The 12,512-nt window shown below is 48.5% G+C and overlaps 1 protein-coding gene across 1 annotated transcript in view; it reads left to right on the top strand.

The window, feature by feature from the left end:
• S1PR2 (sphingosine-1-phosphate receptor 2) overlaps nt 1-2,750 on the top strand; it is a 5,824-nt gene extending 3,074 nt beyond the window's left edge. Inside the window, exon 2 of the mRNA XM_005859161.2 lies at nt 307-2,750. Within this exon, the coding sequence (XP_005859223.1) occupies nt 349-1,407 (1,059 nt within the window). The 5' untranslated portion in view covers nt 307-348 and the 3' untranslated portion in view covers nt 1,408-2,750. The remainder of the gene's footprint in view (nt 1-306) is intronic.
• The last annotated feature ends 9,762 nt before the right edge of the window (nt 2,751-12,512 follow it).

Here is a 12,512-nt window from a genome sequence, read left to right on the forward strand (position 1 = left end):
CTTAGGCGACTGTGAAAGGGTTGTTCAACTCCCAAAGGGGTCGCGACCCACAGGTTGAGAACCGCTGATCTAGAGGCTTTGGAGCCGGTCGCTCGGGCTCTGCCACTTACTAACTTTGAGACTTTGGCAAAGTGAGTTGATTCTCTGGGTTTCCCATCTGTAAAGCAGGGATCGTGGTCATTTTGACTTTAGGTGGCCACTCGGTGAGGAGGGATGGCCCTGGGACTCAACCCCTTAGACGTCCAACGTCAGAGCCCAGGCAGCATCCACAGCACTGACCTGTCTATCCGTCTCTTCTCTCTGCAGCTCTGACAGCTCCATGGCCGCGGCCGGCCACTGAGCCCCACCATGGGCAGCCTGTACTCGGAGTACCTGAGCCCCACCAAGGTCCTGGAGCACTATAACTACACCAAGGAGACACTCGACGTCCCGCAGACACTGTCCCGCCAGGTGGCCTTGGTCCTCATCATCATCCTCTGCTGTGCCATCGTGGTGGAGAACCTGCTGGTGCTCATCGCCGTCGCCCGGAACAGCAAGTTCCACTCAGCCATGTACCTGTTCCTGGGCAACCTGGCCGCCTCGGACCTGCTGGCGGGCGTGGCCTTCATAGCCAATACCTTGCTCTCGGGCTCTGTCACCGTGCACCTGACCCCCGTGCAGTGGTTTGCCCGCGAGGGCTCGGCTTTCATCACACTCTCTGCCTCTGTCTTCAGCCTCCTGGCCATCGCCATCGAGCGCCACGTGGCCATTGCCAAGGTCAAGGTCTACGGCAGCGACAAGAGCTGCCGCATGCTGCTGCTGATCGGGGCCTCCTGGCTCATCTCACTGGTTCTCGGGGGCCTGCCCATCCTCGGTTGGAACTGCCTGGATCACCTCGAGACCTGTTCCACCGTTTTGCCGCTCTACACCAAAGACTACGTGCTCTGCGTGGTCACCATCTTCTCCGTCATCCTGTCGGCCATCGTCGTTCTGTATGTCCGCATCTACTGCGTGGTCCGCTCCAGTCATGCCGAGGTGGCTGGTCCCCAGACGCTGGCCCTTCTCAGGACAGTCACCATCGTGCTAGGGGTCTTCATTGTGTGCTGGCTGCCTGCCTTTAGCATCCTCCTCCTGGACTACGCCTGTCCCGTGCGCTCCTGCCCTATCCTCTACAAGGCCCACTACTTTTTTGCTTTTGCCACCCTCAACTCACTGCTCAACCCTGTCATCTACACGTGGCGTAGCCGGGACCTGCGGGAGGAGGTGCTGCGGCCCCTGCAGTACTGCCGGAAGGTGGCGGGGGTGCAAGGACGGCGGGGTGGGACCCCACATCACCGCCTCCTGCCCCTCCGTAGCTCTAGCTCACTGGAGAGGGGCACCCACATGCCCACGTCGCCTACGATGCTGGAGGGCAACACAGTGGTTTGAGGGACGTGTGGGCTGACAACCAGGCCATGGCAGAGGGCTCCCTGGAGAGGTGCCACGTGACCGCAGACAGCTGTGGGGCTGCCAAGCACGGTGGCCCACTCCACAGACCTGGGTGATATGGAAAATATCTCATACCTGGGATGGCCCACGGAGGCACTGACCTGTTGGAAGAAAGAGCCGCAGCAGAGGCCTGGAGGCCAGGGTGGCGACTGGCGTGACCCCTTCAGAACTGGCTCCGGGGAGGTCTGAGGTTACCTGCAAAGGGCCTGGGTGACAGCAGGCAGGCACTCAAGAGGAACTCAGGGCAGGAGCAATTTACAACGTGGTACAAAGGATTTCATTGCACAACTGTCTGACCCTCCACCTTGCCACCTCCTGGCAACCTCAGGCCCCTTCCCTGGAACCAGTGCCCCAGGGGCTGGAGGCCTCCTCCCTTACTGTCTGGGCAGCCCCAGCCAATAGTTCCCCAAGCCCAAATCCACAGCTTCCCCAAATTTCACCAGCTGGTACTTTGGCCACTTCTTCCCTTTCCTCTTACTCCACGAGATGCCAGGAAACCACGGGTGGGGGGGCCTGAACCCCATTCTCAGACCTCATCGGCCAGTTGTACTGTTTGGGGCACAGAGAAATAATCACCAAGGGCTGGAAAAACCTGTCTGGGGAGCTGAGGAGGGCTCAGCATGGAACTTGAGAAAGTTCTGGGGGAGCTGTTAGCCCAGGACCCTTCCACCTTTCCCCCCAAAACAACCACCCCCAGGCTACTCCCACCTCCAGCCCCCGCTGAGGTACCAGCTCTCCTAAGGCAGGGCAGCTTGAGTCCACTGTGCCTCCTTTCAGGTTGTAGTGAACGGAGCAGGGAGCGGGGGTGCCGAGGACATTTGTGGGGGCTCTCCCCCAACCTGCTCCAGAAGGACTTTGCTAAATCCTGTGGATAGAGACAAGGGTCATTGCGGTACGAACATATTTATGTGTCTCTCCGTGTCTGTGCGTGTCCTCGTGTGTGCGTGTGTGATGTCTGCGACCTGTGCCCATGTTTCCCGAGAATGAATGCTATTCTGTCTCCTTATGTCTGTGTTGAAGCTGCCAAAGAGGGGTCCGGCCCCACACAGACCCCTTCGTAATTGCTGGCTCATGCCCCCACATGAGAGCTGGGCTGCAGCTCACCTGGGGACGGAAACCTCATGCCTCAAAATGATTTTTTATGAATGCAAAGGTTGGGAGGGTCTGTTGGGGGGCAAGGAGCCAGTCGGGGGCTTGTCTCCCCTTATTCAGCTCCCCAGATGCCCCACACCCCATGTCTGAGACAGGCCCAGGCCAATAAACGGTTCAATTTCTCTTTCTGATGCCTGTGTGTCTTTTCAGGTTTACGATGGTAGCCCCCCCATTATTGCTCTGTGGCTGGGGGTGGATGGGATGGGGGAGGGTGGCTGCTGCCCGGCCACTCCCCACCCTTTGCCAGTCTTCCCATTTCGTGTCCCAGACCAGGGTTGCAGCGGCTTCTGAGAAAACAGAGTCAACGCTGGCATTTCCCCAGGACAGTTGTCCGGGGCCTTCCTCTTTTCCTTCAAAGAAGGGTCTGGCGGCTGGTGGGGACCCCTTTCTCCAACCCAAGTACATGTCTCTCCCTGGGAGACATTATCTTGGGGCCCAGTGGCCCACAGGATCCCCCAGAGATCAGCATTCCCCGAGAAATGGCTGACTCAGCACTTTCCAGGCACGTAGACGTGACTCGTCAGCAGGACTCCTTTGATGGAGATGGGGGTTTAGAGAAGTGAAGTGATCTGCTCAGGGTCACACAGCGCATTGGAGCAGCACCGGTCTGGATTTGAGCTCAGGTGGGCTGACTTGAGATGCTGCCAGCTCTCATGCTGGGTAGTCCCTGATTGAAAATGGCAGTCACATCTGATCCTCCTCAACCCCCTCTTTGCCATGCATGGAACCAGGAGAAGCCCAGATGGAACACAGCTGGAGGGTGGGTACCTAGCTCAGCTCCAGGGTGACACCCCACTCCTTTGCCCAGAGGCACAGGGCCCTGTGGCTCCTTTGAAGAGCTGCACGTTGATGGGGAACACAGCGCCCAAGCCGAAGCCTCGGCCAGCGACGCCAGCACCAATACCAGGGCGGTCAGTGAGAGCGGAGTGAGGCAGGCAGCAGCCAGAGGCCGAAAGGCCTGCACCCCCATTGGAATTCCCCTCCCGCCAGTAGTGCAGACACAACCTCTGCCAATCTGGGGCCTAGTTGAGTTTGGGAGGAAGAATCAATAAATTTCCCCCAAATACTTCCATGCTTCCACCGTCTCCTCCTTCAGGCCTTTGCTCAAATGCCACCTCCTTGTAGAAGCCTGCCCTTCCCCATCTAGCCCATCACCTGGCAGTATTTTATATAACAATTTACCGATCTTCCCCCATTAAAATATGAGAACCTTGAAGATAGGATTGCATCAGTCTTCTTCACCACTGTGTCTCTGGAATGTTAAGCAACACTTGGCTCCCCACCACAGGGCCTTTGCACCTGCTGTTCCCTCTGTCTGGAATGACTGTCCCCAGACATCCTTGTGACTCTTCTCTCCTCCAGATCTATATTCAAATATCATACCCTGGGTGAGGCCTCTGGCCTCGCCATACATGAGTTTATTTTTATTTTTTTAATATATTTTTATTGATTTCAGAGAGGGAGAAGAAGAGCTAGAAACATTAATAATGAGAGAGAATCATTGATCGGCTGCCTCCTGCACGCCCCCCACTGGGGGTCAAGCCCACAACCCTGGCATGTGCCCTTGACCAGAATCGAAGCTGGACCCTTCAGTCCACAGGTCGTCGACGCTCTATTCATTGAGCCAGACCAGCTAGGGCTAGTTTCTTTTCCTATCTGCCTCTCTTGCTACTCTTTTAACCTGGAACACATCTCGCTTCATTCTGTTTATTTTTTATCTCCCCTTTAGAATTCTAGTTCTATGACAGCAGGGGTTGGTTTCTGTCTTCACTGTTTGGTTCCAGAACAGTGACTAGCATACAATAGGTGCTCAATAAATGTTTGTGAAATAAATGAAAGCAAACACAAATGATGGTCATTTCAGTAAGTGGTACTCTCATCAGCACTCTAACAGGTTAAGGAAACTGAGGCGCAAAGAGAGCAGGTGAACTGCCCAAGGTCACGTAGCATGTGAGTGGAAGTGTCGGGATTTGAACCCAGGCAGGCCTTGATTGAAAATGGCAATCACATCTGATCCTCCTCAGTATCCTGAAGATCCACTTTACTCATATCTCTCAAATCTTGGAGCCTAGAATGGGAGAGACCAACCTACAGGGAGGCAAGATGACTTTCACCTCCTTCCCCCTAATGCCTGTTGGATATTAGGAAGCATCAGAATCATCTGGAAGAACCTGTTAACATGCAGACTTTTAGGCGTTGCAGTGAGAGATTCTGATTTGAATAGGTCTGAAGTGACCCCAGCAACGCCTGTTTTTCACCAAACACCTTGGTGAAAAGGGATCATCTTGGGACCGCAGTCTAAGAAGGTTCCAGACTCCATAATCTCAATAGAATTTCTTGCATTGATGGAACTGGGCCATAATAGCCTGCCCACTTGTGGACTATTTAGCACTTGAAATTTGGCTAGTGTGATGCAGGGACTAAATGTTAACTTTAATGAATTTAAATGTAAATAGCCATGATTGCCATTAGCAATTCCACAGTGTGCACCTCTGGTTTCTGCAGCGTCCGGGCAGCTGAACTCTCTTGGCATTATACCACCAATTCAACAAAAACTCTTAAGTCGCACCATATCATTGTTATGAATGACATGGTAGCTTCCACATGTCACTTCGTAATTTTGGAATATTTCTTTTAATAATGATATCAAGATTAAGCTCAGTGCCTGGCCGGCATGGCTCAGTGGTTGAGCATTGACCTATGAACCAAAGGTCACGGTTCAATTCCTGGTCAGGGCACATGCGCGGGTTGCAGGTTCGATCTCTAGTGTGGGGCATGCAGGAGGCAGCCAATCAATGATCCTCTCTTATCATTTATATTTCTATCTCTCCCTCTCTGAAATTAATAAAAATATATTTAAAAAATATAATAATTTAAAAAAATATATTAGGCTCAGCTGCAAATAGAAAACAAAATATTAGTAATTTAAAAGAACTGCGTGCCTGACCCTTGGCTGGAGACTTCATCCACATTCATCAAATAAATGGACTCTCAGGCTTGCGGGAAGTGGGGGGAGAGAAGTGGATTTCTCATATAAAAGAGTTTCAGAGGAAATTGGTCTGGGTAAGAAGGACAGATGCCTACTTATTAACATCCAGGCTCCCATCTGTCTGCCTGTCCACCCGTCCACCCATCCATCTACCTAAGTCTATCTGTTTATTTATCATCTACCATCCATCTATCCACCTAAATACTTTGTTTCCTAAGAACAAGGCATTCTCCTAACCTCAGTAAAATTACCAAAATCAGGAAATCTACAAACCTTTACCAGATTTCACCAAGTGTCCCATTACTGACCTTTATAGCAGAAGAAAATCCCAGAGCACTTGTTGAATTCATTTATCTTTTCAGTCTCTTCAATCGTTTAGGTCGTTGACCCATGCACTGAAAGGGTGAGGGTGTGGGCTTGATCCCCAGTGGGGCGGGGGGTGTGTGGGAGGTGGCCCATTGATGTTCCTCTCCCTCTCCCTCTCTCTCTAAAAGTCAATTTTAAAAAAAATCTAAATAAATAAATAAAGATAGTTTCTGAACCTCTATCTTTTGTGACCTTGACATTTTAGAAAAATATAGGCCCGTTACTCGATAGAATGCCCTTCAACTTGGATTTGTCTGGTATTTCCTCATGATTACATTCAGGCTATGCATTTTTTGGCAAAAAATACCACAGAAGTAATGTGTTTTTCTCAATTAGCCTCATTACCAGCCATGCTAACTTTGATCACTTGGTGGTATCTGCCATGTTTCTCCACTTTAAAGTTACTATTACCCCCTTTGCAATTATTAACTGTCTTGTAGGGTGGTTCTTGGAGACTCTGTAAATAGCCTGTTACTCATCCAACTTTTACTCCTTTAGCAGCCATTCTTGTCTGAATCAATTATTACTCACTGGATATCTTTAGGAAAATAGGAGGACGTCACATCATTTTACTTGTAGATATGCCACTTTTTATCTTCAAAAGAAAATAATACCTTTGTTTTTTCAACTTAAACACAACACCATGATTATACTTATCAAAAGTATCAGTCAGCCCTAGCTGGTTTGGCTCAGTGGATAGAGCGTCAGCCTGTGGACTGAAGAATTCCCGGTTCAATTCCGGTCAAGAGCATACGATCCCCAGTGGCGTGGGGGGGGGGGGGCAGGAGGCAGCTGATAAATAATTCTCTCTCATCATTGATGTTTCTAGCTCTCCCTCTCCCTTCCTCTCTGAAGTCAATAAACATATATTTTTTTAAAAAAAAGTATCAATCAGTGTTAAAATTTCCCCATCTGTCTGTTTTCCTTTTTTATAGATGTATCTTTTATTATTTTTCAATACAATCTATTTTGCTTTCCCAAATTTATTCACAATCCAGTATATTTAACATATGTTTTCAGATATTTTTCTCTTCTTCAATGTGTTTATTGAAATTTATATTCCTTCAAATTCTCATTCCAATCTTACCCTTACATGATAAACCCCTACAATCATGATCATCTAACCACTGTTTTCTTTTTTTTTAAACATTTTATTTATTTGAATTAGAATTCAAATAAGGTCCTCACATACATTTAGTTAGTGAATTTCTTAAGTGTTGTTTAACAGCCTTCCCTTGTTAAACAATAGGCTTAACCACCTATTTAACCTTGTTTAACTGAGGTTGAGTAAGTCATTTGTTGAAGAAACAGGTTGTTTGCCCTGGCGAGTTTCCTAATTTGGTATTAGCTGATGGCATCCCCTTATGTCATGTTCCTCTTCCCCAATCAGATTTGAGATTGATATTTTTGGCTTCAATTCTTTACAGGTGGTGCTGGAAACTTCCAGCAGGGGGATGTGATCTTTCCATGTCTCTCTGGTGACTAAGACTGATCAGGGGGTTCAGAGGCCATCAGTCCGATCCCACCTTAGTAAATTCCCCATCCAACCATTCCCTAACGGTCCGATCATCCATGAACAGCTGTTGCCTGGACCCATCGCGGCATGAGCAGTCTTCAAAGGGTTTCTGATCTGTCTCCCCATCCTCACATCCTGGCCAGTTTTCTCATTTGTCTACAAGGCAAATGTACTTCCCCTAAAATCAAACCCACAACCCTGGGTGTATTGGTTGCCGCTCTAACCAACTGAGCTACCCAGCCAGGGCCAGGACTCTGCATTTTTACTCTGTGCTGCTTCTGATGTGAATCATGCATGACTTACAAATGCTGGTCTGAGGGCTGATAAAGGACTGTGAAGATACTGCCTCCAGGAGATATAGGATAAGGTCGTTGCTTTCTCATTTCCTTGCGGCTAAATCAGTCATTCTCATCCAGGATGATGCCATACCTCCAGGGGGCATTTGGCAACTATAGAGACACTTGGTTTTCCCACCTGGGGGTGGCAGTGCTACCGTGGGTAGAGGTCAGACATGTTGCTGATCGCCCTGAAATGCACAGGACAGTCCCCCATGACAAAGACTATCCGTCTCCGAATGTCAGCCGAGCTCAGCTTGAGGAACAGCATGTGCCCCTCTGGCTCCTTCTCCCTGGTCAGCTGGGTCAGGACAGCTGATAGAGTGAGGAAACTTCTAGAGCAGTGGTTCTCAACCTTGGCTGCACATTAGAATCACCTGGGGCCACAACATTAGTAACTAAGAAACAGAATTTCCGGAGGATGAGGCCCAGAAATCAGGATTTTAAAAAGATTCCCAGGTGATTCTAATGTGCAGCCAAGGTTGAGAACCACTGTTCTAGAGACATCCCCAATGCGCCGATTGGAGACTCTGGCCTCATCTCCTTGCCAGGTAGTTTTAATAACCTGGTGATCGCCTTTGGAGAGGCGGGGGTGGTTAATTAGTGGTTATTTCCCCAGGTAGGAGGAGCTTCACGTGCAGTGTCTCTGATATAATGGCCGGGGCAGGCCCACTTCTCATCCCTGCTCGGTGCGGCGTGGACGCTTTTCCTTGCAGTTCAGGAGCACACGCTGTTGTGCTTTTACTTCTTGTGCCAGAAGGTGGGTGACTCACCTAGGTCTCAGCCCTGTTTTTCTCTAGGGCCCGGTGGCTGTATCGGCCTGTGGGGACCCAGGCAGGCTGATGCGGGCTGGGCTGAGGGAGGGAAGGAGGGCTAAGGGTCTTGGAAGGAAGAAAGGAAGCCCAAGTTCGAAGTATGTACATGACAGAAGTGGGGATAAGTACCCTGGTGACTTATATAAACAGAATCAGGTGATGGTGACTGATATAAACAGAATCAGGTGATATGTACTCTTTTATGCCTGCTTTCTTGCACACAGACAAATGTTTGTTTGTTTTTGAGATTTGTCTATAGTTTTGTATGGAGTTGTCAAGTACTCATTCTCGATACTAAATACTAGTGTTCCACAAGCTAGGCCAAATTCACCCCGTAGCCTGTTTTTATGTGGACTTGAAGGTAAGAATGGTTTTTTCCATTTTTAGTTAGAAAAAATCAAAAGAAAACAATATTTTGACATGTGAAAATAACATTCAAATTTCAGTGTCAATAAATAAAATTGAATACAGCCATGCCCGCTCATTTACAAAACCATCTGTGTCGGCTTTCACTCTACAATGGCAGAGTTGAGCTGTTGTGATAGACAGTATGGCCCACAAATTCTAAAATGTTTACTCTCTGACCCCTTACAGAAAAAGTTTGTGACCCCGGTGTATCGTATTCCACTATGTAAGTAGGTAGCAGTCATTGTTTCTATTGGTGTTAGACGTCTACACGGCCTTCAGTTATTGGCGATTGTGAAGAAAGCGTCTATGAACATTTTTGTACATCATTTGGTGGATGTGAGCACGCATTCCAGGAGTGGAGTTGCTGGGTCATAGGGCAGGCATATATTTAGCTTTAGTAAATAAAGCTAACTTGTTTTCCAAAGTGACTGTACCGTGTTCAACTCCCCCAGCAACACTGGGGCGTTCTGCTGTTGCTAACAATTGCCAATTTTCTTTTTTCATCAGAGCCATCCTGGTGTGGGTAGGATCTGATACTGCATGGAGGCTTTGCATTTCCCTGATGACTAATGAAGTTGAACAGCTTCCCGTATGAGTCCTTGCCGTTGGATATCCTCTTTTGTGAAATGCCTGTTCAGCATTTTTGTCTACTTAGTAAAAAAGGAATTGTCTGTCTTTTTACTAATTTGGAGGAGTCCTATGTGTATTGTAGACACGAGTGCTTGGTCGGCATTTATGTGTGGCTTGTCTTTAGGGGGCACCTTGAATGAACAAACTCATTTTGATATAGCCTCAATGTTTTCCTTGATTAACGTGCTTTGTGGCCTGTTAAACACGTGCCTATCCCAAAGTCACAAATATGTCGAATATAGATGTCTTATTTTAAAAGCTTTCTTTAAATTTTTTTAAATTTACGGACTTTAAAAAAATATGTTTTATTGATTTCAGAGAGGAAGTAGAGGGAGAGAGAAACATCAATGATGAGAATCATTGATCGGCTGCCTCCTGCATTCCCCCTATGGGGATTGAGCCTGCAACCCGGGCATGTGCCCTGACTGGGAATCCAACCATGACCTCCTGGTTCATAGGTCAACATTCAACCAGTGAGCCACACTGGCCGGGCTGATATTTTATTTTTAATTAGAAAAAGAGGGAGGAAGAGAGAAACATTGATTTGTTGTTCCACTTATTTATGGATCCTTGGTTGCTTCTTGTATGTGCCCTGACCTGGGACCGAAACCCAAGTGTATTGGGACAATGCTCTAACCAATTGAGCTACCTGGCCAGAGCTTAAAAGCTTTCTTGACTTTGCTTTCCCATTTAGATCTGCACAATGTTTGGAACTGAATTATGGTTTGAGGTAGGGATCAAAATACACTTTCTTCCAATGGCCATCCAACAGACCAGCACCATTTATTGAAAAGACCATCCTTTCCCCACTGCTCTGCCAGTTGTTTATGTTTGACATAAATAACATAGCCACATACTCCAGTATTCAAAAGGGCAAAAAGATATTCAGAAGAATTCCTCTTCCTGCCCACAGCTTCCATTCCTCTAGTTAACATTCTTTATCTCTAGGAAGTTATCTGTTTCTTTTCCAAGGTTTTATGCAGAGACGAGTAAATATACATAATTACTCCCACCCTTCCCCCCTTTTTACATAAACAGCACACCATGAATTCTGTTCTACATCTGTATTTTATTTTCACTTGCGGAGAACTCTCTCTATGATATTATGTGAGCAAATATCCTTTTGGTTATTGTTGTTTGGGGTCTGTCATGGTATGAATGGAACACCATTTCTTTAGCTAATCATCGCTGATGGAAAACTAGGTTTTTCCCTCTTTACTACAGTGAAAGCTTAGTGAATAGCTATGTCTGCTTCTCATTTTGCACATGTGGATGAGTGGCTCTCGGGAGAAATTCTCGTAAGTAGAATAAATGAATCAAAGTGGGGTACATTTGCTTTTTGAGGGATATTTGCAGACTGAGCATTTAATGTGGGGGAACAGGCATCATACCCTAACCCTTGAATCTCCCTAAGTCTTTATTGCATGCCAACTATATCCTGGGCACTTTGCTGGACGTAGGTGGGGGTGGTATGAGTGACATAAACCATCACCCCACTGTGTGGCTGCCAGCTGAGGTAAAGGCTCTGAAAGAAAGGGCTGTCGTTCTAAGAGCCTAGCAGATACCTGATAGGGCTGGAGGAGGAAAGGAAAGGCTCCGTGAAGGAGGTGATGGTTAAGACCAAATAGGAAGAATGATCAAAGTTTAGGAGAAGTGGACACATAGAACAGCGGGACTTTCCAGGCTAAGAGAATCGCAGTGCAAAACTTTTCTATGGCTGCGTAACAAAAAGCCCAAAGTCTAATGGCTTAGAACAATACCCATGTATTATCCTTCAGGGTTTCTGTGGGTTGGGAATTTGGGAACAGCAAAACCGAGAGCTCCAGCTTGAGACCTCTCATGAGGGTACAGGCAGATATTGGCCGGGGCTACCATCATCTGAAGGCTTGACTGAGGCTGGAGGAGCACTTCTAACGTGGCTCACTCACCTGGCTGAGAAATTGGTTCCTCTTCCTATGGACCTCCCTGTAGGGCTGTTTGAGCATCTGTCCAACGTGGTGAGGGTGTCTGGCTTCCTCCATGAGAACAAGCTTGTGTTGTGATGGCTTCTAGGCCTAGTCTCAGAAGTCACAGGCCTTTACTTGTACCGTATTCTCTTGGCCACACAGACCGGCCGTGATTCTGTGGGAGACGACTCCACAAGGACATGAATCCTGAGAGGCAAGAGATGTTGGGGGCCCCATTAGAGGCTGGCTACCACAGGTCTTAGGCAACAAGGGGCTGGAAGTATCCAGGATGTAGCTCAGCTGGGGTGAGCAAAGGAGTGAGTGGCAGGGCTAGGTTTGCAGGGGTTGGGGTTACCCTAAGTGCACTGAGAGGCCATCTAGGAGTGTGGGATGGGCTAGGGAGCAGATGGCAGGGTCAGATTGGGATTCTGAAAAGATCCCTCCCACGGCCATGTGGAGAAGAGGTGGGGGAGGGCTGAATGGCAGCCCGGGAAGGATGCTGGGCCAGTGCTCAGGAGAGAGGGGAAGGTGGCCTGGGCCAGGGAAGCTCCGCTAACTGACTCAAGGACTGTTTGAAAAACAACCCACCTAGCTTGGCAGCAATCCTTGAGGCTGCCGGGCTTTGCTCCAGGCGAGAGACCTTGGTGGCTGTGACTAATTCCCCAGCATGTGGGCATGACTCAGCGCTGACCTTCTGGCTGACCTTGGCTGGAGAGTGTGACAACCCCCTCACCAGCCCTAGCACTGATGCTGGCCTCTTCTTCCTTGTAACTGGAGGCTGGAAGCAGGGAGCTTGGGCCTGACAAGCCTTTTCTCGTGAGGGGTTTGTGAACACCACCAAGAGGTGGAGGTGGAGTGAATGCCCACAAGAGCTGAACCTGGTGTCTT

This window comes from Myotis brandtii, unplaced genomic scaffold, assembly GCF_000412655.1.
Source record: "Myotis brandtii unplaced genomic scaffold, ASM41265v1 scaffold1234, whole genome shotgun sequence".
Lineage (NCBI taxonomy): Eukaryota > Metazoa > Chordata > Mammalia > Chiroptera > Vespertilionidae > Myotis > Myotis brandtii.